The sequence below is a fragment of the Meyerozyma guilliermondii genome, genomic scaffold, assembly GCF_000149425.1.
Source record: "Meyerozyma guilliermondii ATCC 6260 scaffold_4 genomic scaffold, whole genome shotgun sequence".
NCBI classification, from domain to species: Eukaryota; Fungi; Ascomycota; class Pichiomycetes; order Serinales; family Debaryomycetaceae; genus Meyerozyma; species Meyerozyma guilliermondii.
Genome location: NW_001809797.1, coordinates 584,870 through 612,056, shown reverse-complemented (window position 1 = coordinate 612,056; position 27,187 = coordinate 584,870). Strand labels below are relative to the sequence as shown.

The 27,187-nt window shown below is 43.4% G+C and overlaps 19 protein-coding genes across 19 annotated transcripts; 9 read left to right on the top strand and 10 right to left on the bottom strand. All coding sequences in view use genetic code 12, as the record gives it.

Moving 5' to 3' along the window:
• Positions 1-627: 627 nt before the first annotated feature.
• Positions 628-1,770, top strand: TFA1 (transcription factor TFIIE subunit; the record flags this gene model as incomplete). The annotated part of the gene is made up of 1 exon (XM_001484177.1): positions 628-1,770. The coding sequence occupies one exon, from the start codon at positions 628-630 to the stop codon at positions 1,768-1,770; it is 1,143 nt and encodes a 380-aa protein (XP_001484227.2).
• Positions 1,771-2,842: 1,072 nt separating this feature from the next.
• YBP1 (Ybp1p) lies at positions 2,843-4,834 on the bottom strand (the record flags this gene model as incomplete). The annotated part of the gene is made up of 1 exon (XM_001484175.1): positions 2,843-4,834. One exon carries the CDS (start codon positions 4,832-4,834, stop codon positions 2,843-2,845), a length of 1,992 nt encoding a protein of 663 aa, XP_001484225.2.
• Positions 4,758-5,399, top strand: PGUG_03606 (uncharacterized protein; the record flags this gene model as incomplete). The annotated part of the gene is made up of 1 exon (XM_001484176.1): positions 4,758-5,399. One exon carries the CDS (start codon positions 4,758-4,760, stop codon positions 5,397-5,399), a length of 642 nt encoding a protein of 213 aa, XP_001484226.2.
• Positions 5,400-5,528: 129 nt separating this feature from the next.
• On the bottom strand, positions 5,529-6,665 carry SIM1 (SUN family protein; the record flags this gene model as incomplete). The annotated part of the gene is made up of 1 exon (XM_001484174.1): positions 5,529-6,665. The coding sequence occupies one exon, from the start codon at positions 6,663-6,665 to the stop codon at positions 5,529-5,531; it is 1,137 nt and encodes a 378-aa protein (XP_001484224.2).
• Positions 6,666-6,735: 70 nt separating this feature from the next.
• Positions 6,736-7,200, bottom strand: PGUG_03604 (uncharacterized protein; the record flags this gene model as incomplete). Its single annotated transcript, XM_001484173.1, has 1 exon — positions 6,736-7,200. The coding sequence occupies one exon, from the start codon at positions 7,198-7,200 to the stop codon at positions 6,736-6,738; it is 465 nt and encodes a 154-aa protein (XP_001484223.2).
• Positions 7,201-7,618: 418 nt separating this feature from the next.
• Positions 7,619-9,553, bottom strand: KNS1 (serine/threonine protein kinase; the record flags this gene model as incomplete). Its single annotated transcript, XM_001484172.1, has 1 exon — positions 7,619-9,553. One exon carries the CDS (start codon positions 9,551-9,553, stop codon positions 7,619-7,621), a length of 1,935 nt encoding a protein of 644 aa, XP_001484222.2.
• A 326-nt stretch (positions 9,554-9,879) lies between these two features.
• On the top strand, positions 9,880-10,679 carry PGUG_03602 (sepiapterin reductase family protein; the record flags this gene model as incomplete). Its single annotated transcript, XM_001484171.1, has 2 exons — positions 9,880-9,913; positions 9,958-10,679. The coding sequence occupies 2 exons, from the start codon at positions 9,880-9,882 to the stop codon at positions 10,677-10,679; spliced, it is 756 nt and encodes a 251-aa protein (XP_001484221.2).
• Positions 10,680-10,897: 218 nt separating this feature from the next.
• On the top strand, positions 10,898-11,704 carry URA6 (bifunctional uridylate/adenylate kinase; the record flags this gene model as incomplete). The annotated part of the gene is made up of 1 exon (XM_001484170.1): positions 10,898-11,704. One exon carries the CDS (start codon positions 10,898-10,900, stop codon positions 11,702-11,704), a length of 807 nt encoding a protein of 268 aa, XP_001484220.2.
• A 229-nt stretch (positions 11,705-11,933) lies between these two features.
• On the top strand, positions 11,934-12,461 carry ESS1 (peptidylprolyl isomerase; the record flags this gene model as incomplete). Its single annotated transcript, XM_001484169.1, has 1 exon — positions 11,934-12,461. The coding sequence occupies one exon, from the start codon at positions 11,934-11,936 to the stop codon at positions 12,459-12,461; it is 528 nt and encodes a 175-aa protein (XP_001484219.2).
• Positions 12,462-12,858: 397 nt separating this feature from the next.
• On the top strand, positions 12,859-14,280 carry OST1 (dolichyl-diphosphooligosaccharide--protein glycotransferase subunit; the record flags this gene model as incomplete). Its single annotated transcript, XM_001484168.1, has 1 exon — positions 12,859-14,280. The coding sequence occupies one exon, from the start codon at positions 12,859-12,861 to the stop codon at positions 14,278-14,280; it is 1,422 nt and encodes a 473-aa protein (XP_001484218.2).
• Positions 14,281-14,300: 20 nt separating this feature from the next.
• PGUG_03598 (uncharacterized protein) lies at positions 14,301-14,633 on the bottom strand (the record flags this gene model as incomplete). Its single annotated transcript, XM_001484167.1, has 1 exon — positions 14,301-14,633. The coding sequence occupies one exon, from the start codon at positions 14,631-14,633 to the stop codon at positions 14,301-14,303; it is 333 nt and encodes a 110-aa protein (XP_001484217.2).
• A 136-nt stretch (positions 14,634-14,769) lies between these two features.
• On the bottom strand, positions 14,770-15,588 carry PGUG_03597 (uncharacterized protein; the record flags this gene model as incomplete). The annotated part of the gene is made up of 1 exon (XM_001484166.1): positions 14,770-15,588. The coding sequence occupies one exon, from the start codon at positions 15,586-15,588 to the stop codon at positions 14,770-14,772; it is 819 nt and encodes a 272-aa protein (XP_001484216.2).
• A 158-nt stretch (positions 15,589-15,746) lies between these two features.
• PRE3 (proteasome core particle subunit beta 1) lies at positions 15,747-16,400 on the top strand (the record flags this gene model as incomplete). Its single annotated transcript, XM_001484165.1, has 1 exon — positions 15,747-16,400. One exon carries the CDS (start codon positions 15,747-15,749, stop codon positions 16,398-16,400), a length of 654 nt encoding a protein of 217 aa, XP_001484215.2.
• Positions 16,401-16,570: 170 nt separating this feature from the next.
• Positions 16,571-18,334, bottom strand: GAP2 (amino acid permease; the record flags this gene model as incomplete). Its single annotated transcript, XM_001484164.1, has 1 exon — positions 16,571-18,334. One exon carries the CDS (start codon positions 18,332-18,334, stop codon positions 16,571-16,573), a length of 1,764 nt encoding a protein of 587 aa, XP_001484214.2.
• A 1,279-nt stretch (positions 18,335-19,613) lies between these two features.
• On the bottom strand, positions 19,614-20,606 carry PGUG_03594 (uncharacterized protein; the record flags this gene model as incomplete). The annotated part of the gene is made up of 1 exon (XM_001484163.1): positions 19,614-20,606. The coding sequence occupies one exon, from the start codon at positions 20,604-20,606 to the stop codon at positions 19,614-19,616; it is 993 nt and encodes a 330-aa protein (XP_001484213.2).
• A 912-nt stretch (positions 20,607-21,518) lies between these two features.
• Positions 21,519-23,177, bottom strand: PGUG_03593 (uncharacterized protein; the record flags this gene model as incomplete). The annotated part of the gene is made up of 1 exon (XM_001484161.1): positions 21,519-23,177. The coding sequence occupies one exon, from the start codon at positions 23,175-23,177 to the stop codon at positions 21,519-21,521; it is 1,659 nt and encodes a 552-aa protein (XP_001484211.1).
• On the top strand, positions 22,620-23,210 carry PGUG_03592 (uncharacterized protein; the record flags this gene model as incomplete). The annotated part of the gene is made up of 1 exon (XM_001484162.1): positions 22,620-23,210. The coding sequence occupies one exon, from the start codon at positions 22,620-22,622 to the stop codon at positions 23,208-23,210; it is 591 nt and encodes a 196-aa protein (XP_001484212.2).
• Positions 23,211-25,318: 2,108 nt separating this feature from the next.
• PGUG_03591 (SDR family NAD(P)-dependent oxidoreductase) lies at positions 25,319-26,245 on the top strand (the record flags this gene model as incomplete). Its single annotated transcript, XM_001484160.1, has 1 exon — positions 25,319-26,245. One exon carries the CDS (start codon positions 25,319-25,321, stop codon positions 26,243-26,245), a length of 927 nt encoding a protein of 308 aa, XP_001484210.2.
• An 8-nt stretch (positions 26,246-26,253) lies between these two features.
• PGUG_03590 (dihydrodipicolinate synthase family protein) lies at positions 26,254-27,162 on the bottom strand (the record flags this gene model as incomplete). The annotated part of the gene is made up of 1 exon (XM_001484159.1): positions 26,254-27,162. One exon carries the CDS (start codon positions 27,160-27,162, stop codon positions 26,254-26,256), a length of 909 nt encoding a protein of 302 aa, XP_001484209.1.
• Between the last annotated feature and the right edge of the window lie 25 nt (positions 27,163-27,187).

Below are 27,187 nucleotides of genomic sequence, written 5' to 3'. Positions count from 1 at the left end.
GGAATTGATTAATACGAAAAACGACCAAAAAAGGGACTAATCCATGCGAAGGATCCTGCCGATAAAAGGGATTAAAAGAAGAGATGCGGTTCGCCCTCTAAGTTGCGAAAAGCGCGTCCTGAAATATTGTTTACGTAAGGTCGCGAAACGCGGTTTCAGATGGAGCGGCGCGCGGCGCCGAACAGGTAGAGAAGGGATGAAACAATCGTGCGGCCGAGGAGAGGACGGAAACGGGAACGAACGGGAACGAACTAAAACGGAAAATGGAAATGGGGAACGTGGCTTATGTAAGGAGTGTGAAATTGCATGTGGAGATATGAGATATGAAATGGGTGAGACGAATGTCATAAAAGAAGTTAGGTATGGCAAATTGTGAGTAAATATATTAGTTTGAATTTATTTAGAACAGAGTCAGAAACTTCAATTCAATTCGAGTAATTCACTAAAAATTAAAATAAATGAGAACATGATGGTTCAGATCTAATGCTATGTGAGCATAACACATACATATAATTCATATATTCATATATATGCGAGCGACAATGTAAAAAAAGGTATATATATGTGAGTGACAATTCATGAAAAAGTTATTTGTTGCAGATTTCATTCACCCTTTAATGGCTGCAAATGCAGATTCCAAATTTTCAAATTTTTGTAATTTCGAATTTGACATCCAATGCACCCGTTTTCACCGAAGATCCTGACATCGGCACTGCTGATTATTCACCTCAAATGGAGGACACCGTACGTTCCCTTCTTCGGTTTGTGGCTCGTGGCTTTTACGACAAAGCGGTGGTGCTCATTATAGATGCTCTCATAGTCCATTCTGTTCTTTCAGAAGAAGACTTGGTGTATCTTTTGGGCATGAAACCAAAAGAAGTCAGAGCTCAATGCTACCGTCTTGTTGATGATCGGATTATTCTGAGTCATTTTCAGCGTGAGGAGAGTCAGAATCGGGTATTCAACAGAGTATACTACTACATTCATGTTACAAAGGCTATAGATGCCATCAAGTGGAAAGTTCATTTTCTTGTGCACACGATGAAGGAGGAAATGACTCAGTACGGAAACCCTCAAGGTTACCTTTGCCCACGTTGTGGAAAGAGAGTATCACAACTAGACGCCATATCGCTTCTATCTGCCGACAGAACTCATTTTGAATGTGATACTTGTGGTGGAACCCTCACAGAAGACGATTCTAGTCAACAGGCATATATGCGTCAGGCCCGGCTAGAGAAGCTCATGGTGCAAGTGGACCCAGTTATTGCCCACTTGAAACGTATAGACGACATGACGATCCAAGAAAACACATTTGAATCTGCATTGACCAAGGCGGTTCCTGCGCAGTCAACAGCTACTGGAGCGTACTCTGTGGCTCGTGGAAGAAAACTGGGTCCTGTTTCGGCCTCGTCACAGAAATCACAGGCCACTTTGCATGTATCCATCACCGCCAATGACGAAAATCTCGATCGAGAACAAGAGGAACGAGAAGAGCGCCAAAAGAAATTGGAACAAAATGCATTGCCTTCATGGCATGCCGCTTCTACGTTGGAAAAGAAACCCGCAGAAGACCATGTGGATCCTTTACCAGACTCCAACTCGGTTTCTCCTGCGGAAAATGCCGAACCACCGGCCGAAGATGTGAAGATAGACACTACAGAGTTGAAGGAAAAAGAAGCACAGGATGCTTTGGCAGCATATTACGCCCAGTTGGCGGAACAAGAGGAAGACGACGACGACGACGATGACGAGGAATTAGAGGATATATAGAATGTGCACTTTATTGCACTTTATTGCAGTTATCACCAAGTGAAAAATTGACCGCGAAACTTTTCACTAAATGTCTAAACCCGATAAAAAGGTAGGTGTTTATTAGTTACACAAAAAATGTGATACAAGGGATGTGATACTAACTCAGGTGGACCCCCTCAAGTCGTTCGTGGCAGGAGGTACCGCAGGTGCCATCGAAGGCGTGGTAACCTACCCATTTGAGTTTGCGAAGACCAGACTCCAGTTGGTGGATAAATCTTCCAAAGCATCCAGAAACCCATTGGTGCTTATTTACAACGTTTCCAAGACCCAGGGTATTTCCTCGTTGTATGTGGGATGCCCTGCGTTTGTCGTGGGCAATACTGTCAAGGCATCGGTTCGATTTTTGGGTTTCGATTACATCAAATCATTGCTAGCTGATAAGAATGGAAAACTTTCAGGACCCAGAGGAGTCATTGCTGGACTTGGTGCTGGATTGCTCGAGTCCGTGGTAGCGGTCACTCCATTTGAAGCTATCAAAACTGCCTTAATTGACGACAAACAAGCAGCTTCACCAAAGTATCAAAATGGAATACTCAGTGGAACCGTCAAATTATGTAGAGATATGGGCTTCCGTGGCATCTATGCTGGTGTTGTTCCTGTTTCTCTTAGACAAGCCTCCAACCAAGCGGTTCGTCTTGGTTCATATAACGCTCTTAAGACTGTAATCCAGCAGGCTTCGGGTACCCCACCAAATCAACCATTGAGTTCAGCTTCTACATTTGCAGTAGGATCTTTGGCTGGTGTCATAACCGTCTACTCCACTATGCCAATAGACACTGTGAAAACAAGAATGCAGGCTCTTGGTGCTGATAAATTGTACACATCTACCATAAATTGCTTTGTTCGAATTTTCAAAGATGAAGGCTTGCTCACATTCTGGAAGGGTGCAACTCCTAGACTTGGTCGGTTGGTGCTCAGTGGTGGTATTGTGTTCACCATCTACGAGAAGATGATGGTTGTGATGGGATAAAAAAACATAGCTAGCTATATTAATAGCTTATTAGCTTAAATACATACATTATCTAGCTCTTTATACATTGAGTCTGTCAAGGCTAACTCGTAAAATGCCAACTGCATTCTTCTCAGTAAGACCTCTGGACTCCTTTTCATCTCTAATCTCCTTTTCGGCCGAATCCACCAATTGAGTTGTTTTCTTGACCAATTTTTCAAATTCTGCATTATCTTTCAACTCTCGCTTCAACGCAACGAGAAGATTGAGGTATGCCACCAACGTACCAAATGTTTCCTGGTTTAAACGCTTGTTAACTATTGTCTTGTCCACTGTGGTATCTACCAACTTGAGCAAATCAGACGCCCGTTCATTGGTCAACGCAAGGTATTTGTTGGTGACTTTCACTGCACGAGGAGGTAGCTGTGGTCCTTTCTTATCCTTGACATCCAATTTAGAGAGGTCAAGTTCTTCGTTCATCGACGACGTTCGTTCTTTAGTCATCAATTCTTTAAGAACTCCAATGACTGCACCCTTGATCGATTCGTGAGGAAAGTTCTCCAAGGTATCATGGATGAATTCATAGGCAATATTTTCGTGTGTATGGGTCAAAAGCTTGGTGAACAAGGTTAAAGTTGCCGAACGAACACCACTTATCTGCCATTGAGTAAGGGTGATAAATAAGAGACACTGATAGTATATCTTGAGCAACGTAGAGGAGATTGTAGATATCTCCAACTTTAGCAGCTTGACTCCATCTTGCAGCTTGTTCAATGCTACCCATGCCCAGAATACAACCATATCTTGAAGACCACAATTCAAGTAGACTGGGTTTAACATTGCCGGAACAACCAGCCTTAAAGTGCAAACGAGGACATCATTAAATGTCAAGTTTATCTCATCACAGGAATTGCGGGCACATTGAAGGTAGCTATAAAGCAATAAGCAACCGTCAATAGAGTCGGTAAGTTTCTCTCCACTGCCATCCAACATGGTATTAGAAGCATTAGTTTCGTGGTCTTTGAGAATAACCAGAAAAATTTTGGCAGTCAACTCGTCTTGGTCTTCTTTGTAGTCGAAACCTTGGAAAAGTTCGTGCGAGGAAGTTACGTATGCATCGAGTTTTTGTTGCAAATCAATGTCAAATGCAAGCACCAATTCAGATGTACGACCGTAAGCAGGGTAGGATTGATGAATATGAAACCAGTCATCGTTCAGCCTGTCTCCAGAAGCCAAGTAAGATGCGTAATCACTGCTCATTTCGAAGGGAAATTTGGTGGACAAAATGCAAATGAATTGGGTAACGAACCCACGCAAAAGCTTTCTCTGTAAGTAAGCTTCATCTTCTTTGATCTTGTTGAGCTCCTCCTCGCTGAGATCAGGAACATCAACGAGGGTTGGGGCCGAATAATCACGGGCAAAACTATAAGCACGTTTCATCAAGAAAGTACGAAGCACCGGTTCATCCTTGCAATATTCAATCACATTAAAAAGAGCAGTGACAGCCATGGCCAAGAAACGAGAAGGGTAAAGAGTCTGGATGTTGCGCAAGCTCGAATTGATCAATTCGATGAGACAATGCACTTTGATTTGGTAGTACGAATTCTTTTCCAGTACCTCATCAATATAAGTATGGTCTTCAACTTTAATAGAAGTTAACAACTCACAGCCTTTCAAAAGCAATTCCTTGTGATTTCCCTGTAATGCCAAGGTTTCAAAGCACTTCATAATTTGCAGAAGACATGGTAACGTTCGCAATGGTGCACTCACTCTGTCCTGATCGATATACCCTATCAATAACCCAGGAATATCCCAACCAGCATGGTAAACAAGATCCTTATGGTTGGACAACGATTGTGCCAAGCTGTTCAAGAGCTGTTCTTGCTCTTTCGTGGTGTATTTCTCGCGGTCAGAAAGATAATAATCAAGGACGGTGGAATACAGAAGCCAATCTTTCAGTTCCACAGCATCTTCTGCGGCTTGCTCAAGAATTCTGATGACTCCACCCACCTCCAACTCTTCAATGGTAGACTCGCTTTCACTGTGGGTAGCTGAATCGTTATCTTCGGACATGAGGAACAACTACAGTACAAGTGTAGGTAAAGGCCGTGCGAAATTAGCTTGTGGATTTTATCAAGAGCGGTGGTGCATTGATGCGCTTCAGAAGGTGGTTCTGATAAACGAGATACTTTGTGGCATGTCATTTATCCACCTGGAGCCAGATAGCGATTCCAGCACAACGTCCGCGGACTCTAACACGCTTCTGCAACACGTAGACAAAACCTCTGTTCCATTGGACACTTCTATAGTAGTCAAACGGCTTCCTGAAGTCGAGCAGCGTCAATGGCACAAAACTATAAAACCATTGCCAGCAACCAAAATCACCATTCGACTAGTTCCGATTGGTTCCACGAGAGCCATTACCCCAAAAGTCTTACAGGTTTCTTCAGACCAGACGGTAGCGGTGTTAATGCGGTTTATAGCAAAGAAACTTCGAATATCAACTGACTCCGTTTACATGTATATTCATAATACGTTCCAACCAACGCCCGATGAGCGACTAGGAGACTTGTATGATCAATTTCGAACCAATCAGGAACTTATTTTTAATTATTGTAATACGGTAGCATTTGGCTAAGTTTCAACACTAGTATATTGACAGAAACAATAGAATAATATAGAAGGTATAAAGAAACAACATGGCAATCAGCAACAAGAGATCGTTACCACCTGACGCAAGAAATCAAACAAGAGGGTATAAAGCATTTTAGTAAAACACAAAGTTGGCACTACCCGAAGTAACGGTCACGGTACAACCATCAGATCCGTTACCATTGTAGGAGCCATCCTCGTACTTACAGTCACCAACGACATTGGCACCGTCAGCACCAACAATCTTAATGTTGTAGTTTGGAGCGTCTTTGTTGTTAGGGTTAGGAATCAAAGACAAGTAAGTCTTACCGTTAGTCATACCGGCTCCCAAAACGACAGGAGCCCAGTTACCGACACCAGATCCATCAGTACCCCAGATACATCCATCTTCGACAGAAACACCGGCGTTGTTGACGTAGTATTGAGTGGAGGTCTTACCACCCTTCCAGGTGTAGTAACTGGCAGAATCGACAACGGAAACAGGAGCTTTACCACCACCTTCCAACAAGGTTGGAATGTTCATGTTCTCGGAACCAGGGTAGTCAGTTCTACAGATAGCAACATCCTTGGAGATTTCTGACACAAAAGTGGCGGTTTGTTCACCCCAAGAACACAAGTAGTCGGAGTCCGAGTTAGTCTTGTACAAGTAACCGTTCTTACAGTACAAACCACCAACGGAAATACCATTGGATGGTTGTTCGGAAGGCCATTGGGTCTTGGACATACCAGCCTGACAAGCGTAAGAACAGTAGTAACCGTCCTGACAGGTGGAAGAAGTGTCACCGTTCTCGTTCATGATGGAAGTCCATCCACCGTTCAAGCCGGAAATCCAGTCAACGGAAATAACACCTTGACCAGTTGGGAGCAGGGAACACTTGTGAACACCATCCTCAAACTTGTTGTTTGGACCGGAAAAGGCACTCAAGTCACCAGAAATACCACCAGATCCACCAGAAGACGATCCAGTCGAGGAAGAGGTCTCGGAGCTGCCAGCTTGAGAAGCTGGAGAGCCAGAAGAAGAAGCAGCAGCAGCAGCAGAAGACGAAACAATGGTGGCCACTGTCGACGAAGCAGCCTCAGTAGGGGCAGCAGAAGCCGAAGGAGTAATGGTTTGGCCTTGTCCATTGACATACACAACCTTGGTGACCACATCTCTCTTGTGCAAGTCATGTTTGTGGTGACGGTGACCCTCCAAAGGAGCAGCCATGGCCACGGTAGCAACAGCTATAAGGGAAAGAATGGACGATTTCATAGTTTAAAAGGAATGAATGGAATCACAGTTAGCCACAGATACAAAAAGGAAAGACTGTAGTTAATAGGAGCTAATAACCGTGAAAAATGAAAGGAAGAAAAAACTGGATGAATCTCCTGAAACCAGTTGTGCGATAAATGTCAATTGAAGAAAAATAAAAAATGTTTGGGTGGACACCGCAAAAATTTTGATTCTCCCCTAATCGGGCACAATGGCGCGGGCTCACAACCTGCACCACACCGCCCACTCGCAGATTGCGGTCTAGACTATGCCGCATTGGGTAAATTTCATGCATGATCTCCGCCGCATGGGTGCAAGCGTCGCTTGCAAGATGTGCCAATTGCTGCGCGGCGTCTGCAGCCCTTTGGCCTCGGATACCCATCTGGTCCACCAATTGACAGCCAGAGGTCATAGGAACTGAAATGGCAAGTCTTTTGGTGGTCAAGGTTTTCCTTAAATCTATGCTGGTTTCTTTGTTAAAAGCCCGGCATTCATCAATTTTTCGCGTTCGCGGGTCCCCCGAGCTCATACCCATCTATCGCCAGGGGAGATCCGGCACACAACGTATTATCACGTGACACAGTTCCAGGGGAAACATGCACACTGCGCCGCACTGTTCAACGGTCAAAGGTCGCCTAGTCAACGTATCGTCTTCTGGACGACCGGCACCATCCAACCAACGACAGCTACAGTTGCTTGGTCAACATCCGAGTCGTTCTGTGTGAATGCAGCAAATTACGCAAAATTTCCCTTTTAGTAATTTTTCTCTCATCTCGGGTATGCATGCAAGTGATCCGATCGTATATGCTGCGAAAACCGATGAGCGGAGGGGACCGTTAAGCTAGCATAGGGCTGGACTCTCGGAGTAGGTCCGAGACATATTATCCGGGTCTGGCTACAGGATATGCAGAAGTGAATGTAACATACTTACTAAATGCTAAAAAAGAAATAAACTATACCGTTCCCTCATCCTCTATACCCAAATTGAACCACGGATGTTCCATCGCCTCGGAAGCCGTAATACGATGGTGCGGATTCGTCACAAAGAGCTTTCTTAACAAGTCGATGAAAAACCACCAGAATGTAAAATTGCCAAAATTAATGACATGCTTGTTCTTCTTGTAGTTACTCGACAATGAATAGTCGAAATTAATGTCAAGCCCTATTCGACCACTGATGAACTTGTCTATGCGGTCCAACAGGTTCACACTGGTAATAAATTTGGATGGTGTACTGTTGCTGGGAAAGATCAAGCTCAAGCTATTGTCTAGCGAGGTTTCGTCGTCTATAATCACATCGTCATCATCATCTTGGTCCAACTCATCGTCGTCTCTCATATACTCATTCGTAAAGTACTTTAATCCGCACTCGTTTTCATTTTGCTTGGAAAGCCTCACAATAGACTTATCTATGCGACTCCCAGTCACCTTCTCGATCATGGCCAAATGCTCTAGATTATCATGTGTTTTAAACAATGGCTCACCAATCACAAACTCTACCAAGATGCATCCGACAGACCACATGTCACAGGGAAATGACCACCCGATTCCCAATACAATTTCGGGTGCCCTATAATGGCGGGTCGATACTATGGATGAATGATACTCATCGTTGAAAATGGCACTGCCAAAATCTATGATCTGAATTAACGGATCTTTGAGTATTCGTGACATGCGAGGGTATTTTCGTTTCAGAGCATCTGCAGCGTTATTGTTGGTTAATTTGAGGTAACTGGTAATGATGGTGGAACTCACAAGTGGTTTCTTTACAAAAGAATCGTCGTGCAACAAGATATTCTCCGGTTTCAAATCGGTATGAATCAAATTGAGATCATGAAGAAATGTCACCGACCGAATCAATTGTTTGGAGATGGCTTGAATGTGGGAACCAGGAAACGAAATGAAACAGTTCTTTTCCAAAAAATCATACAAGGAAATTTTGAGCAAGTCAGTCACAATACAAACGTGACCACGATAATCGAAACATTCCCGCAAGTGAATGCAGTGGTTCAAGTTTTCGTTATCAAACATCTTCAACGTCGAAAGTATACGCAACTCTATCTTGGCCGCGTCTCTATACTTCGGTATATTGCGAATGATCTTGATGGCAACCGTTTCACGATTCACCTTGTCGTAACATTCCACTACCTTTCCAAAGGTTCCTTGGCCCAAAAGCTTGAGTATGGTGAAGCGATTAGCAAATAGATCATTGACCCGTATAATGTAATGACCGTCCTTGTCGTCGCATGGTGGGAGGTTAAGTTGGTGAGGAATGATGTTGGTTTTTACATTGCCCATTTTGGGGTGCAGCACAATGTAATTACTGGGAATCTTGTTGTAGAAGCACTTGGCTTGTGGGAGTTGTGGAAGTGAGTTTGTTCTTTGCTTCTTCGAACCATTGGGTCGTTCAGCGATTTTGGTTTCTTGGTTAACGTTGAACATGTTGTAGGCCGCAAAAGCATCGTTGTCCAAAATGATAACCGAGTCGGAGTTGTTTCGGCGAGCCTTGGGTTGGTCATATGTGGCAACTCGGCGTTCTTCGATGATCACCACGTCGTCGTCCTCCTCCTCGTAGTCTTCTTCGTCGCCAAAGTCCTGTTGTAAGAGCGAGTCACCCTCGTTTTCATACATGTCGGTGCCGTTCCCGATAAAGTAGATCAGGGTGTCGGTGTTTTTCCTGGTGGAAAGGTCAGAATTCGAGTTGTTTAGGTCGATGTTGAGGTTCAAGTTCAAGTTGTGGTTGGAGCTGATTCCAGGAGACGAATTATAGTTGCTGGCGTTGCCGTTATTGTCGAACAAGACATCCTTCACCTCAGCCGCCCGGGCCTTTTGTTGGTCGAAACTCTCACTAAGACCTCTGGGGCGCTTCCGGTTTGTAATTAAAGACATTTTCACCGATAAAATTCGAAAATCAATAGTTTTTCAATCAAATGATAACGTGGGACAAACCCCGCCCGGGACAAATAAAACCGGTGGGAAACACTCGGATGAGTCCAGAATTTCACTGCGTGCCAAACCGATTCTAGCACGCTTACTTATGTGGAGCGAGATCGGGTTGGTTTGAAAAGTTCATACAAAAGTAGCGTGGTTTGGGAGTGTACAAGTATGCAGCTTATCAGGGGATATTGGCGCTAATTAATATCGCGCTGGTGTCTGGGTGCGCGAACCGCCTCCCCACGATGGTTGTTTTTTTGGGCCGGTTTTGTCGGAGTGAGATGCACGTTACTATCGTTACTGGAGCTCTGCGAGGTAAGTTTTTTGGGGATTGGGTAATTGGACACCACTAATATCAGGAATTGGTGCTGCTGTGGCAAGATTGTTGTTACATGACACAAATAACCGGGTCGTGGCCGTTGCTAGATCCGGTGATAAGTTGAACCAATTGCAGCAAGAGTTTCCCGGCCGCTTAATAGCGATTGCTGGTGATGTCAACAACTCGGAAACTTCTCAGCGCGCAGTGAAAGCGGCGGTGGAGGAATATGGCCAATTGGATTCCGTGGTTGCGAATGCAGGAATTCTTCATCCAGTGGATACAGTAGCCGATGCCAAAGTTGACGAGTGGAAAAAGACATTTGATATCAATTTCTTTGCTGTGGTTGATCTTTTGCAAGTAGCCATTCCTGAGTTGCGCAAGTCAAAATTTGGTAACGTTGTAGCGGTTCTGTCTGGTGCATCTCGCGCAGGCTATTTTGCATGGGGTGCTTATGGGTCATCCAAAGCAGCACTTGACCATTTAATTGGAACCGTAGCCGCCGAGGAAAAGCTGGTCCACACGATTTCCATTGCACCTGGGGTGGTGGATACCGAAATGCAAGGTGATATAAGGACAAAGTTTTCGGATAACATGAAGGAGTCTGCTGAAAGATTCCATGATCTTCACAAATCGGGGTCTTTGCTTCTGCCCGAGGTGCCTGCGACGGTGTTGGCCAACTTGGCGCTCAAGGGCTGGCTGGGAGACCTCAATGGCAAGTACTTTCGGTACAACGATGAACAGTTGAAGGAGTATACAAAATGATAGAAAAGTTGATAAAGCATTATATTCTGTGAGATTCACGTAACATGATTCTTTGATGGTCCGCTTGCTTTAATTGCTCTGTTCATTTCTAGATTTTTCTTATTTTTTTGTTCTAGTTTCATTTGCTTTTCATTTTTTCATCTTTTTCATTCTTTCATTCTGATCTTTTTTCGCATCTATTCTCATTACTCCTGCACACTTTTTTCGTCATCTTCTTCATGTTTAGATCTCGTACTTCCACCCTTTTACGCGCCCGCTTGCCGGTCCAGGCCTCGTTTCCTCGTTTTGTTCGCTACAGTTCAACCTCCGCACCTCCTAAGAAAGCAAAACTTCTTGTCGGAGTTGGTATTTTGGCAATTGGATCAACTATCGTTGCAGCCCTCTACAACAAGGATTCACCAAAAGCTGCCGTAGAGCCTCAAGGAGTCGCCAGAGCGTTCCCCGATGGTAAAATAGACGTTGTGTTTGTTTTGGGTGGTCCTGGTTCGGGAAAAGGTACCCAATGTGCCAAGCTTGTAAATGAGAAAGGGTATGTTCATTTGTCTGCTGGAGACTTATTACGAGCAGAACAGAACAGAAAAGGGTCTGAGTATGGTGATCTCATCAGACAGTACATTAGAGAAGGTAAAATTGTGCCCCAAGAAGTGACAATTGCTTTACTTCAACAGGCTATTCAAGAGAAGTACTCTGAGGGAGCCACCAAGTTTCTTGTCGATGGATTTCCAAGAAAAATGGATCAGGCATTGACTTTTGAAGAAAAAATCGCACGTTCGTCCATCACGCTCTTCTTTGAGTGCCCAGAAGCCGTTATGCTCAAACGTTTGTTGGAAAGAGGTAAGACCAGTGGTCGTGATGATGACAATGAAGAGAGCATTAAGAAGAGATTCCGGACATTTTTAGACACCTCCATGCCAGTAGTGGACTACTTTGAGGAACAGGGCAAGGTTTTGAAGGTTCTGTGTGATCAGCCTGTTGATGAGGTGTATCGTCAAGTCACCGAGGCATTGAAGGGCCGGGGTATATAAGTGAAATAGAGAAGTAAAAAAAAAAGTAGTAACAATTTAAAAATTGGTAGGAAAAATTTATCCATATTTTACTCAGGTTGTGTCATTGCTCATAAACCACTCTTGTTATTTTAATAATTTCGTAGCATTCTTAGCAGAATTTTGGAGCTCTAGCTAGAGCTTGGCTTGCAACCGTAACTTTCCTGCAGGAACAACCCCATCAATCCTCACCATTTCGCATTCTGTCATCATGACTGATACCGGACTTCCTCCAGGATGGACACTTGCCGTGTCACGCACGCACAATAAAGAGTACTTTTTGAACCAAGCAACCCGAGAGCTGTCTTGGGAGCCCCCTTTTGGAACCGACAAGTCCAAACTTGACGCTTATATTTCACAGTATAAAGAGCGTGGATTTAAACCCGTAGTACCTTCCGATGGCAAGATCAGAACATCACACTTTCTTGTGAAGCATAAAGACAGTAGAAGACCCAGATCGTGGAAATCTCCCGATGGGATCTCGCTCACCCGTGACGAAGCCATAGCTATTGCCAAGAAGTACCGTCAGCAAATTGTCAATGGCGACAAAAAGTTGAGTGAGTTGGCGGAACATGAAAGCGACTGTTCGTCACATTCTCAAGGCGGAGACTTGGGGTTCTTTGGAAAGGGCCAGATGCAGCCTAGTTTTGAGGAAGCGGCGTTTGGACTTCACGTTGGTGAGATCAGTGATTTGGTGGAGAGCGATAGTGGTATACACATTATCCAAAGAACTGCGTAGGGGAAAGCATGAATGGAAAGATGCAAAGAGGAAAGGCAGCAAGAAACAGAAGAAAGAAATGGTGAAAATTAATGACTTGTGAGTTTAACAATTTGACGTCTGACCATAAAACTCATCCACTGTTTCAAAGTCATATTTCGCTGCATTGACCAGATTTACTTTGGCTGAAAATAACAGCCCAGAATTATGACTCTTGATGCGAACCACCAAATTCACTTTTGCCACAAAATCCTTAAAATTATAACATCAGCTAAATCAACACTTTACATATCTCAATATTCCATATTCGAACCTACCCTCCAGACCCACTTCTATCTCTCTGCTTATTCTAACACTCCACATCCGCTTACATAACCACCGCGTTCAACAGTGCGTTGGCATTTTCCGGTTTATCACCATGATCGTTTGGAATGCTGTTGTTACGGCAATAATGATGGCGGTGGCCTGTGCCGCTGCTTCTATCGATGGCTCAGCATGGGAGAATCTCAGATATACCAGAACCATTGATCTTAGTCGGTCTTACGTTAAAGAAACTGGATTGATTCTGGTGAAAAATCTCCAAGATTCTCCTTCAAATGAATACTACTTGACGGTTGGAGACGGCAATGGCTTTGTCACGAGCATCTCTGCCATTTCTGCTGCGTTAATGGACCTGAACATGCCAATTGAGCCGGAATTGGTCGAACCATTCGTCTATAAATTGACTTTCCCAGTGCCGGTGGCTCCACAATCAACGTTGGATATCAAAGTTAGATTTGTCTACGTGGATGCTTTACAGCCATTGCCTGCTAAGATTGACTTAGCCGAAAAACAGAGCTTGTTGTTGAAGCTCAACAAGTTTGTGTTTTCTCCATATAAAACCACCGATTACACATTATCGTTTTCGGGAATCACCAAAGGTCAAGAGATGGAAATCACCACGGCAAACCTCAAAGCGTCGGAAAACGTTCCGGACGTTCGTCCTCAGGTCCAGGAGAACACATTGCAATATGGTCCTGTTTTGGAGACATTGGAGCCATATACCATTCAACCCATGGGTTTGTTATACGAGCATAATCGTCCACTTCTCTCAGCCACCAACTACAACCGTTCCATCTGGCTACCAGGATCCGAAGTTGGCAACGTCCTTATTGAAGAGTACTACGAATTGACCAATAAAGGAGCTGAATTACTGAAGGGGTTCCTGCGTGTCGAATGGATGAAGGGAAAATATGAGCAATCCAGAAACCATTTTGCTCTTTCTCACTTGGAATACAACGCCAAGGAGCTGTTTGACGATTACTACGTCACTGACTTGGTGGGACAAGTTTCGAGCCATCGTAAAATTGCCAATAACCTTCTTATTCAACCACGGTTCCCCATTTTTGGTGGATGGAAATATAATTTCACCTTGGGATACCACGGGAAATTGGGTGATTATGTCCACAAGGTGAACGATGAGCCAGATACTTACATGGCAAAGATTCCTTTATTGAATACATTGCGTGATGCTACCTATGGAGACGTCTACTTGTCATTCTACTTACCTGAAAATGCCGAGTTTATTGATTTTGCTTCTCCAATTGCTGCCGAGTCTCTCGACTTGGGGAACGAGGCATCGTACCTTGATGTTTCTGACGGCCATGTCAAGGTGACGTTGCATTACAAAAACTTGTTTGACGATTTGAGTAATCTCGATGTCTTCATCAAGTACCGGTACACCAAGACCAACTACTGGTGGAAGGTGATCAAGATTGCTGGCTTCGTATTCATTGGCTTGACCAGTTACTTCTTATTGAGCTTGATCGATATATCCATCGAGAAGGAGGAGAAAAAGTAATAGACGAATAAATGAAAAATCTACTGTATTCCATGCTCTTGTTTCAACTTTTCAAGTCGGTCTGCTCGTATAGCGTACTGCTGGCGATCGAGTTTGGAAATATCAACGGCATACATCAGCACCACAAGGTACCTGCCTTGAAAATTGATACCATTGGCACCTTGAACTGCTTTTTGAGCACTGACCAAGTTGGTGAAAATCACAATACAAGTACCTTTAGGAGCATCTTCCGACAGGCCATCACTGATTCGTATTTGGTGCACGTTCCCAAATTTGCCAAATAGCTCATACAAGGAATCCGTGGAGCTGGAGTAGGGTAAGTTTTTGACGAGGACGATAGGAAAGTCTGACATACCCCACAAAGAAAATCGCGATGAGATTACCAAAAAGTGATGCGAAGAAGACAGAAGGTGTTCTAATAAATTTTTTTGGTGGTGTATATATCTCTTACAAGTTTGTGAAATAAATCCGTTTATTGTCGTAGCATCGTTAAAAGTAATTGGAGTCTTTGATGTCGATAATATACTGTTTTTTGTAACTCACCTTGGTGTAATAAAGAAACCCACAAACCAACACAAGGCAGACAATAAATAGCGAGTAGTTCCAGCCTGTAGCTGGCGCGACTTCGGTGTCCAAAACAAGATCATTGTGAACGTTTCGGCTGTCTTTGACCTCTTTAATGTCAATGCCAGAGATCATCACTTCTTCTTTAGGTCTATCATGATCTGTTTCCACCACATTAAGTTTCTGTAAAGTGTCGAACCCACCTACGAGCTGACCGAAAACTACGTGTATACCGTCTAACCACAGACAATCCTCCTTGGTAGTGATGAAAAATTGAGCTCCATTGGTATTGGGTCCAGCATTTGCCATGGAAAGTCTCCCCAATTTATTGTGTTTGACAACAAAATTTTCGTCCGGGAACTTTGCTGTTTCAAACACGGAACGGCCACCTGTGCCGTCACCATTTTCGTAGTCTCCGCCTTGGATCATAAAGTCTTTAATGATGCGATGGAACTTGGCTTCTTTATAACCATACCCAAAGGTTTGATTGGACAACTTGACGAAATTATCAACGGTGATTGGCACGAGCTCGCCAAAGAGTGCTAACTCCAAAAAACCCAATTTAAGCGGTCCATCGGCGCCATATACTCGTTTCAGAATTTCAAAGGTGACAAGATGAGTTACTGCAGGATCATCTTTTATATAGTTTAGTTGTTCATTAGTAAGCGAGTACTTTGAGGGTACGATTACAGCGGCAAATGTGGCCACGAACCAGAGAAACGGCAACAACCCCGGAAATAACATAAAAAACACCAAAGAATCGCGTGCAATTAGTGTTTCAGGCGCCGCGCTAATTGAGTCGCACCAAATGTACCAGAAAGTCGCACCTATTTTCGCACTGCGCGCACCTGCACACCGTACTTTCACTCGCAATCGCCACCAGCGCTCACTTCTTCATCACCATGAATGGCATTTCCGTAGATATAACCCATTTGAAGAAAGGCGAGGTCAATTTGGGAACCTCCATCATGGCAGTGACCTTCAAGGACGGCGTAATATTGGGGGCTGACTCACGTACCACAACTGGCTCCTATATTGCCAATCGTGTCACCGACAAGTTGACGCAAATTCACGATACTATATATTGTTGTCGGTCTGGAAGTGCTGCCGACACCCAAGCTATCGCCGACATTGTCAAATATTACATGCAAATCTACACGTCGCAATTACCTCACGATGAAAAGCCAACCACACAAATCGCTGCCAATATATTTCAAGAACTTTGCTACAAAAACAAGGATAATTTGACGGCGGGAATCATTTGTGCTGGATACGATGAGAAAAACAAAGGTACGGTTTATCTGATTCCCATTGGAGGTTCTATACATCAGCAGGAATACGCCATTGCCGGTTCGGGGTCTACGTTCATATACGGATGGTGTAATGAAAACTATAAGAAAGACATGGAGAAAGACGAATGTGTCTCGTTCATAAAGACGGCGTTGTCCGAGGCTATCAAGTGGGATGGTTCTTCGGGAGGTGTGATCAGAATGGTGGTGTTGACAGCCGATGGAGTGGAACGTAAGATCTTTTACCCTGACGAGTATCAGAAATAGAAATAGCACAAGAAAAAGTAACGCAGTAAACAGATATAAGTCAACTGAACTTATAGATTAGTGCGCTAAGTTTGTAATGCCCTAATAATCATAAAGGTACCAGTTCGCCCTTCCTCTTTTTCTGTTACACTTTTCTTACTGTCACTGGAATTAAATATTATCTAAGTACTCTAACACCAGAAGTGGTAAATTCTAGCATAGAAAGGTTTTGCGGCAATATGTGCCTTCTCTTCGGCAATCTCTTGTTTGACCAACTCGAGATCCAATTCTCTTCTACCAGTATCGATATCGATATCCTTAGCCCGATGGAACACATGGAAGTTTCTGGCCCAGAACACCTTGTGAATAATGTAGAAAAAGATGATCACAACGAAACCCAAGTAAGACATGAAGAAATCTTCGGCATTAGGCTTTTTTCCCAATGGCCATACGGCAATCCAGAATTGGGCAACCAACACCAAAAAGTTAAGAATGGCACCGTAGTAAGCACCAATGACACCCACTTGAGAAGTGTATGTGATTTCGGAAGTATCTCTACCTTGGACTTTGAGAGCTCTTCTGAATCTAATGTGACAAATGTTGATACTCATCCAGGTGAAAACCGAAGACAAACCAGACAAAGCCAACATCCAGTTCAACACGGTGAAACGCTCAGAAGAAGCAGCCAAGAAGCAAAGTAAACCGAACAACAATTGCACAACAATTCCCCATAATGGACGACCAGCCCTGTCGATGTAACCAAGGAACTTTGGAGCATGTCCAGCACACGCCAATGCAGCCAAGGTTCTGGAGGATGCAAACACGGAAGAATTACCCACGGACAACACCGCGATCATAATCACCACGTTCATCACACTTGGTAAGCCAGAAACACCTTGATTCTTGATAGCAATGACAAAAGGCGAAGCCCTGGCATCGACACTTGAAGAACCCAGACCCAATCTAGGATCAGTGTAGGGCACCAAGCAACCAACAAGAACCAAGGAAACCACGTAGAACAAGGTGATTCTCCAGAACACCTGCTTGGTAGCTTTTGGCAACGATTTTCTTGGGTTGCTGGTCTCAGCAGCAGCCAAACCAACCAATTCGGTACCAGCGAAAGCAAAAGCGGCAGTTACAAACACGGAACAAACACCTTTGAAACCATTGGCAAACGAACCAGGGTCGTGGTAGTAGTGTCCACCATAGTAATGGTGGTTTGGGCCACCACCAGCCGTGACAATGATACCAAAGAAGATGAATCCAACAACGGCAAGAACTTTAATGAGCGAAAAGGTGAACTCAGCTTCACCATAACCTCTCACACCAAAGAAATTAATCGACAAGATCAACACATAGAAGATAGCCACCCAAGCCACCGGATTAATTGTACTTTGCCAGAACTGAATAGTGACAGCTGCAGCCACCAATTCCAAAGGTAACACAACCAACCATTGCATAGCGTAATTCCAAGCCATAGTGAAACCCCAAGATGGGTCGATAAATCTGGTATTGTAAGTGACGAACGCACCAGCCACAGGGAAGGTGATAGCAAGTTCACCCAAGGATTGAACAGTACAGTACATCATCGAACCGATAAGACAGTAAGCAATTAACACACCACCTGGACCTCCAGTACTCAACACGCTACCGGAACCAATAAACAAACCAGTACCAATGGAACCACCAATGGCAATCATTTGCAAATGACGATTTTTAAGAGAACGAGAGAGCGGAGAGTTAGCAGTCATGATGGCCATCTTCTCCACATCAGTAAGATTAGGATCGAGTCCCAATTCTTCTTGCTCGTATGGCTTGAACCCATTTTTGAATTTGGTCCATCCACTTTCCTTAGCCAGGGACTTTTCAAAAGCATCAACGTAAACGCCACCGTTCTTCTCATCAGAACCTGCCGCCTCGTTGGAGCGGATATATTCGAGTTCCTTTTCTGGCATTACAACGGATGAACAAAAGTTGAAATGGAGGCCCTTTTATAATAATGGCCGCAAACGCCCCCAATTTGGAACGCCCAGGAATCCCACCTGATAGCCTGACGCCGCTTATCCTTATCAACGTGCGCGCACCGCAAAAGCGCCGTGTGCCAATTTTTAACAGTGTGGGGTCGAGGTGCGACACAATAGCAACCACAAATTGTGTGAATGGCAAAACCAAGATAACTTGTTCTGTGGTGGTTGCGGATAATTGATTGAAAATTAATTGCCGTTCTGAATTTCACCTTGTTCAGGAGTGGTCAACAATGGCACCATCTTATTGACACATCCGGACCCCGTATCAGTTAAGATAACAATCGCCGTGGCATAATGTGCAGGTACAAATAATCATTTCACCCGGTTGAGAGATATCGATGCGCCCCGCATATGCACGAACTGAAAAACGCCGTGGCAGATTTCTTGTCGATGAAACTGTCGGAGTTTGTCACGAGATTATACGACAAACGGCGTTCTGTCGGAGGTTATCGCTGCGCAACCGAAATGGTATTGTGGATCCTCGGATGAAATACGAGTGGTTATGAATGGGTAGGTTGGTATGTTTTCTGTGCGTATCGTCTACAACCTCGAAAAAAAATCGCATTATGCGAAATGCAAAAAGATAGCAATGTGCGATTGGCGCGAGCCACATTTCGCAGTGATAAGGTACCAAAAGTGGAAACAGTGTAACCACCAAGTTCCTCTGATAGTCGTCTAGCACAGCTGGAACTGTAAAGATTGGTAGTTCGGTAGTGTAACGGAACTCGCTTAGTCGATAATTGTGAAAAATTTGCAATCTATTCTTCAAGAGCAGAAATTTGTTCAAGCACTTTACTACCAGAATTGAAAGTCCGCTTAGTATCATCTTGGCCATCACCATAGTCGGAATGTAACTTTTCCTTCAATTGAAACTTTACAATCTACCAACTTCCAATTCAATTACGTCGCTCAAAACCATTTCGCAGCCATTTTGCTCGACATTGTTCACCCACTAAAAATGAACTGAATGCTCAAAAAGTGAATTGATTAGCTTGTGGATAGTATTATGCCACAAAAAGCAAGTAACTGAAATCAAAAATTTCAATTTGCAGCCGTTCAGTATATCCATGATAATTCTTGCGGTCCACTCTCAGAAATCTACAACTCAGTATTTTGATTTTAAAGCCATTTTACGCTGCTTCAATTAAAACACTTCCCCTAAAAACACAGTAATTATGGTTCATCTTCTCCGAACTTGCATTCATCATTATACCCTTTCAACATGTTCTGATACATTCTTCTTTTCCTCCATTTCATGATATATTTCTTCACTCTCCTCTTGAATACTGGTCTTGTATCCCTTCCACTTTCTAGGAGGAACCAGCATCTTGTACATTTCATCGATTTCCTCAAAAGATCTACCAGCTGTTTCAGGCAAGTAAATGAAGAACACAAAAATCGAAAGCAATGAGCACCCTGTAAAAATGAAATTAATTTTGGAACCCATGTTAGCTTGGTCAGGATTGAACATATAAGGCAACACAAACGACCACATACATTGCATGGCATAGTTAACTGTAGTAGCAGTAGCCATGGTCTTTGCTCTAAGAAATACCGATGAGATTTCCGAAGCCAAAATGTATGGTAATGGTCCAATGTTAATATTGTAGAAAAAGTTGTACATTGCAATGAAGGCGGAAGCCACTGTCATGGAGGTGGGATTCAGTGTTTCCAAACCAGTACAAGCAACAATTAAGTTCAAAACAGTCAATGCGAGCGTACCCCACAACATTAATGGACGACGACCAAACCTGTCAATGATAAACCACGAGGCAATTACCCCAGAAATTGACAATGCCTGGGCTCCACAACTGAGCTGGTAAGATCTTTGAGTGGAAAAGCCCGCCAATTGATAATAGTATGTGGAGTATCCAGCAACAAATGAAACTCCACTCATAGATTGCATGAAGAACGAAAAGGTAATGATAAATGTTCTCTTCAAATCCTTGAGTCTAAAGCAGTCCAAGTAAGTTCCAGACTTGCTTGAAACGAGCTTGGACTCTTCCACAGTGACTTTCATCACTGCAAATTGATTTTGAACGAGATCAGCTTGTCCATACAATTTTTTCAAACTTTTCAATGCTTGTTCTTCCTTACCTTTCAATATCAAATAGTATGGAGACTCCGGAAGGAAAGGAAGATAAGAAAGTGCAATTGCAGCAAAGATCCATTGTGGGATAAACACTCCTCTGTATGCCATCCGTGAGGTATAAGTGCTGGTGGTATTGTTAATCAAGTAGCAAATGAACGGACCAATACAAAAAGATAACGAACATGTTGCCGCAGCAATTCCTCGTAATGCCAATGGTGATACTTCCGAAACATAAGTAGTAGCAACGGTTGCTAAAACTCCCAAGCAGAAACCATTAAGAAATTTTCCAACGAAAAAAACTTCAATAGTTAGTGGAAATAAATTCAATAGTGACAAACGGTAAGGTGAGACAGTACGGCAACGAGCATGGTCCTACTTACGACCAAAACGGTCAACAAAACCAAGATTCCAATCACCGAACCAATGGCAACAGAGCCTTTGAGGACCTCCACTAAATAGCAGACTGCCCATTGGGAATCCCAAGACATAACTGTCTCCAAACGGTTTTTCCAAAATCTTGTCTGAATATGCGGAATGGAAATAACATATACGCTCCAGCTTGATTTTCGTACCCAACCAAGATCAACACCCAAATGATGAGAAGAATCCACAAGGCTGTCCAAGGATAAAGCTTAATTGCCTGCCATCTCGTTAAATCGTGTTCAATTTTTTGCTGAGCACGAGCAGTTTCTTGAAGAGTAGTGGGAACAGAAAATTCTGCTGGTGACTCCGACACTTCTGGTGCTTTCTCATTAGACATTGGAAAGGCAGCTAGACAATTGCAGCCACCGAACCCTCTTATATACGGTCGGCTCGCGTTAGCGACTCATCGAGAATCTGGAGATGCAGAATGTGGGGTACGCAAATACGAATGCCCCGCTTGCGGAAAATTAAAACCCCGGCCGAAAAGTGCAATTAAATCCAATTTGGGCGGAAAACAACGCCATTCTCCGAGAAAACGGCAAAATGATCCTCCGCTACCCTACAGTGTTTCGGTTTATCTCATAATTCAATTTCGATCTAGCTATAGTATACGAGAACCGCATGGTTTCCACTACCAATTCTCGGAATAAGTAAATGAGAACCCGTAGAGTCCAAATCTTTTGAGATCTTCTCGTCGTCGACTTCAACTTTACATATCTCTGAGCCCTCTCTAATTGGCACTCCAATGCTTCCTTGCGTCTTCTCTGGAACTTTGATTGCCATAAGAAGAATCTTTTCAGTTACTTTTTTCCATCCCGCACTAATGAAACCACTTTCATGGGACCTAAAACCTGTCATTGCAAAGTCCAAGCTACCTTCAGCGTAAACTCCTTTGGGTGAAAAAGTCCAAAGCTTGTGACGATGGTCAGTAAACTTCAACCCAACCACGTCAAAAGTGAGCCAAATAGTAGGACCGGTAGCCCAAGGATGACAATGCGAAATATAAGCAGGATCATAGAATGTGAAAGGATACTTGCAAGAACCGTCTTTGAAATAACCTTCAATGAGTGACGATCTCACTCCGTAGTCGGCATTCCACATGTATCCCCACATTTTACGAAACAATTCAAAAGATCTGTCAACATTTCCAGTGGAAGTATGGGCTAAAAGTTCAAATGAAGATATGAAAGGAGATATCATTCCCTCTGACTCAGGAGCCACAGCGCCATACTCATTCCAATTTTTCGTCAACTCTTTGGAAATTCGATCTTTTCTGTCTTCATAAGCAACATCATGAACAAGCGCTAATGAGTTACCGTCCTGAGGATGCACAGAACTTTTCTCGTTATCGAAAAACAATCCTGCTTCTTCGTCCCACAACGTTTCATTGATACTCTTTTTCAAGCTTGTAGCTCTTTCAGAGTAAAGTTTTGACGTTGCCGTGTCATGGACCAACTCTGCCAACTCCACACCATTAACAAGAGCACGATACAAAATACAATTGGCAGACATTGAGTGATCTTCAATTGGTGGTCTTCCCCAGTCCAACCCTTGCTTTATCTTTAGCGTACCAGTGTGATCAACTTGGGGCCAAATGTAAGAAATACCCTTCTTGTATTTTTCCCATGCATTTTCCAACCACTCTTGCGAATTATTGTTCAAAAAAAATGTATTGTAAATTGAAACCATGGTCCAAATATGGTACGTATCGGAGCCATAGATGTAGATTGGGTCACAAGCATAGGGAAACTTACCATTCTCGAGCTGATGATTCAAAATCCAGTCAGTACCTGTCTTTCCACATTCACTATTGAATGCAATAAACTCACTCAATTGGGAGATAGATCTGTCACCAGACCAAACACTTCGGTCCCTTTTTGCGCCATCTACCAAAACTTCAGACCCGTAACCACATCGAACATCATTAGACCATCCCGTAGATGGCATTACAATGTCATTTCTTCTTCCACTGTTGGCAGGTATAATGGAAAGTTGAATGGTGTATGCTCCAGCGTACCATATGGTATTACACAAATCGTCATTCGAGTGAAAATAGCCCGAGTAGTCTCTCAAATTCTCTTTCAAACTGGGCATGTTGTTCATAGTGGTATAGACTTTTTTGAGCGCAACTTCACCATGGCTTCTGGTCGATATTGTCATATATCTAAACCCTCCTCTTTGCTGGGCAAATGGACAAACGTACTTTCCCTCACTCACAGGCACCTCAATTACCTTGTCGTCAATGAAAAAGTCCATACTCCTATCGGAATTGTCCTTGTCAATGAATAATGATGATTCTGAAAAACTCAAGAATACCGACTTACAAGCGTTCAGTACGCTTCCAAACTCAATGGCGTACAAACCACACGTATTGATCCCAAAATCAAGTGTAATCGCAGCTCCGGCATTTTTCAAGTACGCTACTTGTTCATTATCACCCACAAGGTTTTGTGAGTTGAGAACCACACCTTCCTGAGAATAGACCGTCGTGGGGAAAATTGTCCTCTTACTTGGCGAAATATTGTACTTGTCCCAAGGACCATTGGTGGGCGTTGCATTGAACACCAATTCCTTAAAAAAACGTAGCCATGGCAACTTTGGGGTCAAGTTGATTTACCGCATAGATTTAAATAGCATTCCCGAGATTCTTCTCATCGCTGGAAAATTAATTCTCCGCGGCTCCCCACAACCCCACAATAATTCACAGTATTACTCCGATTGATATTAAAGCACCACGAATGCCGAACCTGGGTCTGCAAAATGACACATGAACACCCAAGCTTCTTAGAATAGTAAGTGAAAAGTCACAGACGTAATCCTTTCGTACTAACTCAGCTGGTCCCCATCTCGCTTGGTACTATTCTTGTTGGTGCGTAACCTCCAGGCACCTTTGGGAGCCACTAAAGCTCAATTGATAGAAGAGGTATACTCAAAAAGAGATGTACCAATAGTGCAATTGCAAGCAACAAGGGAATTGGTAGAGTCTTTGGTTCATGAACAATTGATCTCATACCTCGAAGAAAGAGGATATGTGGTTTTGAACAAAGGTAAACTTTTGGGAGTGGTTCCCGACTTTTATGCAAAAACACAAGAGAAAGAGTTGTTGAAGAGTGCATTGAGTGATTTTGAGGAGAAATACTTTGGTCATGAAGAAACAATCAACCGAGCACTCGAAAAGGCGCTCACTAGTAAGTTTGAAGTACGCAGCAGTGAGAACCTTACTTTGATGGACTTTAAGCCAGTATACCTGCCAAAGAACATTGAGCACGTTTTGACCAAGTTTTGCAACGAATCTTGTTCGAAGTTGCTGGATGATGAAAAGGTCCAAATTGCAAGAGACTCGTTAAATTTTTTTGGAAATGGAAGTACTTAGCAATTATAAATTATAAGCAACATTATTGTTCACGATTATTCTTTTCATTTCATTTATTCGATTTATAATCTATAAGCAACCCGATTATTATTTCTCATAATGTCTTCACGAACAGAAGTAGAAACTTCAAGTTGGTCGAATGCCTGCCACACAATTTCAACCCATCTCTTCAATGCCACAGGTCCTCCCTTGACGGTACAAACGGGCCAATTGCTACCCCAGATAATATAGTGGTGATCCCAGTTTTCCAACAAGTATTTCAAGTATGGAACAATAAGGCTGCAAATTTTTGTATCGTCCTTGCCAGTTTCCTCATCTAGGTCATCAATGCACCACTAAACTTAACATATATCGTGTGCCCCAGGGAGGTTTGCAACCAGTAAAAGCCAGATCCATTTCGCTCGGTACGTCTCCGACAAGAAAGTCATATTCATAGGCCAATCCAAATTGAGTTTTGCCAAAGGGTTAAGCATGATAGTCAGACCACTCGTTTTTCTTTAGTAGCTGCTCCAACTCCTCAAATTGCTTAAACCCCCGCAGGTGAGCATCGATACCCATATCAAACGCAAGATCATTATCTGCCAACCATTGGAAAGACTCGATAAAATGGGGAAGGAGTAATTGACCATCTGGCTTATCTTGTACAAGGTAACGGTATCCCTTGATCAACTTGGCACTCTTGGGACCCATACTGTTCATCAATTGAGTATGATATTCATTTACGGCTTCCTTACCGTCTACCATAGGAGCCCAAGGCATTGCACCAAGCATTCGAGAATCGGGTCTATTCGATTCATGCTCAAAGAAAAACTTGCACTCTTCAATCGATGGTTTCCATCCCTCCGGTCCAGCTTGATCTCTAGTTTCTGCATCGGCTTCAATGACTACATAACCTTCAAGACGGAAGTCCGGACTCAAATGTTCATCGTTTTCTAGGTACTCCTTCTCCGTGTGATCAGATTGCAATTTGTGTCCTGGCTCCATCCACCTCAAACTATAGGAGCCGTTTTCCGCAAAAAGATGGATGTGGGAGTCAATAATACCAAAAGTCATATTAAAACGTGCACTACAATTGCTGTTTGTACACCGACTTTATCTCATCGCTCGATCTTGCATATATTGCGGAGTAAAATTAGTCCGGGGTTACCCCAGATTTTCCGAATTTAAACGAACAATTTGCCTGAAAAATACCAATATGTCATTGTTGCAAGGGAAAACCGTGGCTATAACCGGTGCTGCTACAGGTATAGGTCGAGCTTTGGCTATTGGATTGCATAAACATGGTGCAAATGTTGCCATAAATTTCATGCATGGTCAAGAAGATCTTGTAGATGAACTTCGAACCCTAGTCCCGGGATTGTTGGCGGTTCCCGGAGACATTTCCAAGCCTGAGACGGCCGAGGACTTGATCAAACAAACCGTACAGACTTTTGGTGAATTGAACATTTTCGTTTCGAACGCTGGGGTTTGCAAATTTGAAAAATTCACAGATATAGATTATGAGTTGTATCGTCGAACCGTCAGCGTAAACCTCGACGGTGCCTTTTTCGCAACCCAGGCTGCTGCCAAAGCAATGATCAGTCAGGGAAAAGGAGGCTCCATCATTGGAATCTCTTCGATTAGTGCATTGGTTGGAGGAGGTTTACAGACTCATTATACGCCAACGAAGGCTGGTATTTTGTCCTTGATGCAATCCACTGCTTGCGCTTTGGGTGAGCACGGGATAAGATGTAATGCTGTTCTACCTGGTACAATAAGAACACAGTTGAATGAGCAAGACTTGAAAAATCCAGACAAAAAAGCCTATATGGAGAGCCGTATACCATTGGGCAGATTAGGATCTCCCGACGACTTGGTTGGTCCTGTGGTTTTCCTAGCTAGTGAATTGTCATCCTATGTTACAGGAGCACAGATATTGGTGGATGGTGGTTTATTTGTAAATCTCCAGTAAAATGTACATTATAGATTTGCTACTGTAGACTCCAAGAGCTTGATAGTACCGGAGTAAGAATTCCATGTCTCAGCATCAATATCATGATTTGAGGGAACCCGACCCAAATATGACTCTCCAAAACCTCTAGAGTGTACCAATTTCTTGATTCCAACCACGCCAAAACGAACTACAATTTCCTCTCCTTTGCATGCAACGAACTGAAGCTTCCGCGCCTCTTCATAGTTTCCAGACTGGTAATGTTCAAATAGTTTCACAAAAAGTTTAGGGAACGATCCGGACAAGGCATCGATTGTACCACAGCATCCCACCGACAATGTTGGCAACAAGATTTGTCCCAAGCCAGTGAACACTGAAAAATTTTCAGATGAATCACAAACTACTTGTGTATGGTGGGCCACATCACCATAGGAAAGTTTGGTTCCTACTATATTAGGATGTTTCGAGAGCCGGGCAACCGTCTGGGGCTCAACATTGATATTATTGGAGACTCCAGGATAGACGTAGATCATGATTGGTAGCGGAGACTTGTCGGCTACCGTTCGAAAAAAATCAACTATTCCTTCTTGTTTAATAGAGGCACCAAAGTAACATGATGGTAGAACCACAGCATAACTAGCACCAGCATTTTTCACTGAATCAATCTCATCAATGGTGTCTTGAATAGAATTTTGTGCGACTCCAGCAATTATGACAATTTGTGGGAGAGCCTCATGCACCGCCTTTATTACCGATGCCCGTTCTTGTCTCGTGAGGTGTGCCGCCTCGCCGGTGGAACCCATGATAACTAGTCCAGCAATTCCGTTTTCGTGCAAGAATCGAGCATGGTTAATCTGACTCTCGTAGTCAATTGAAAAGTCATTTTTGAAGAATGTTGGTACGGGTGTGTAGACACCAGCGATAGGAGGAGATGCCATCTCGGGAGTGTGGAATTGCGAATAG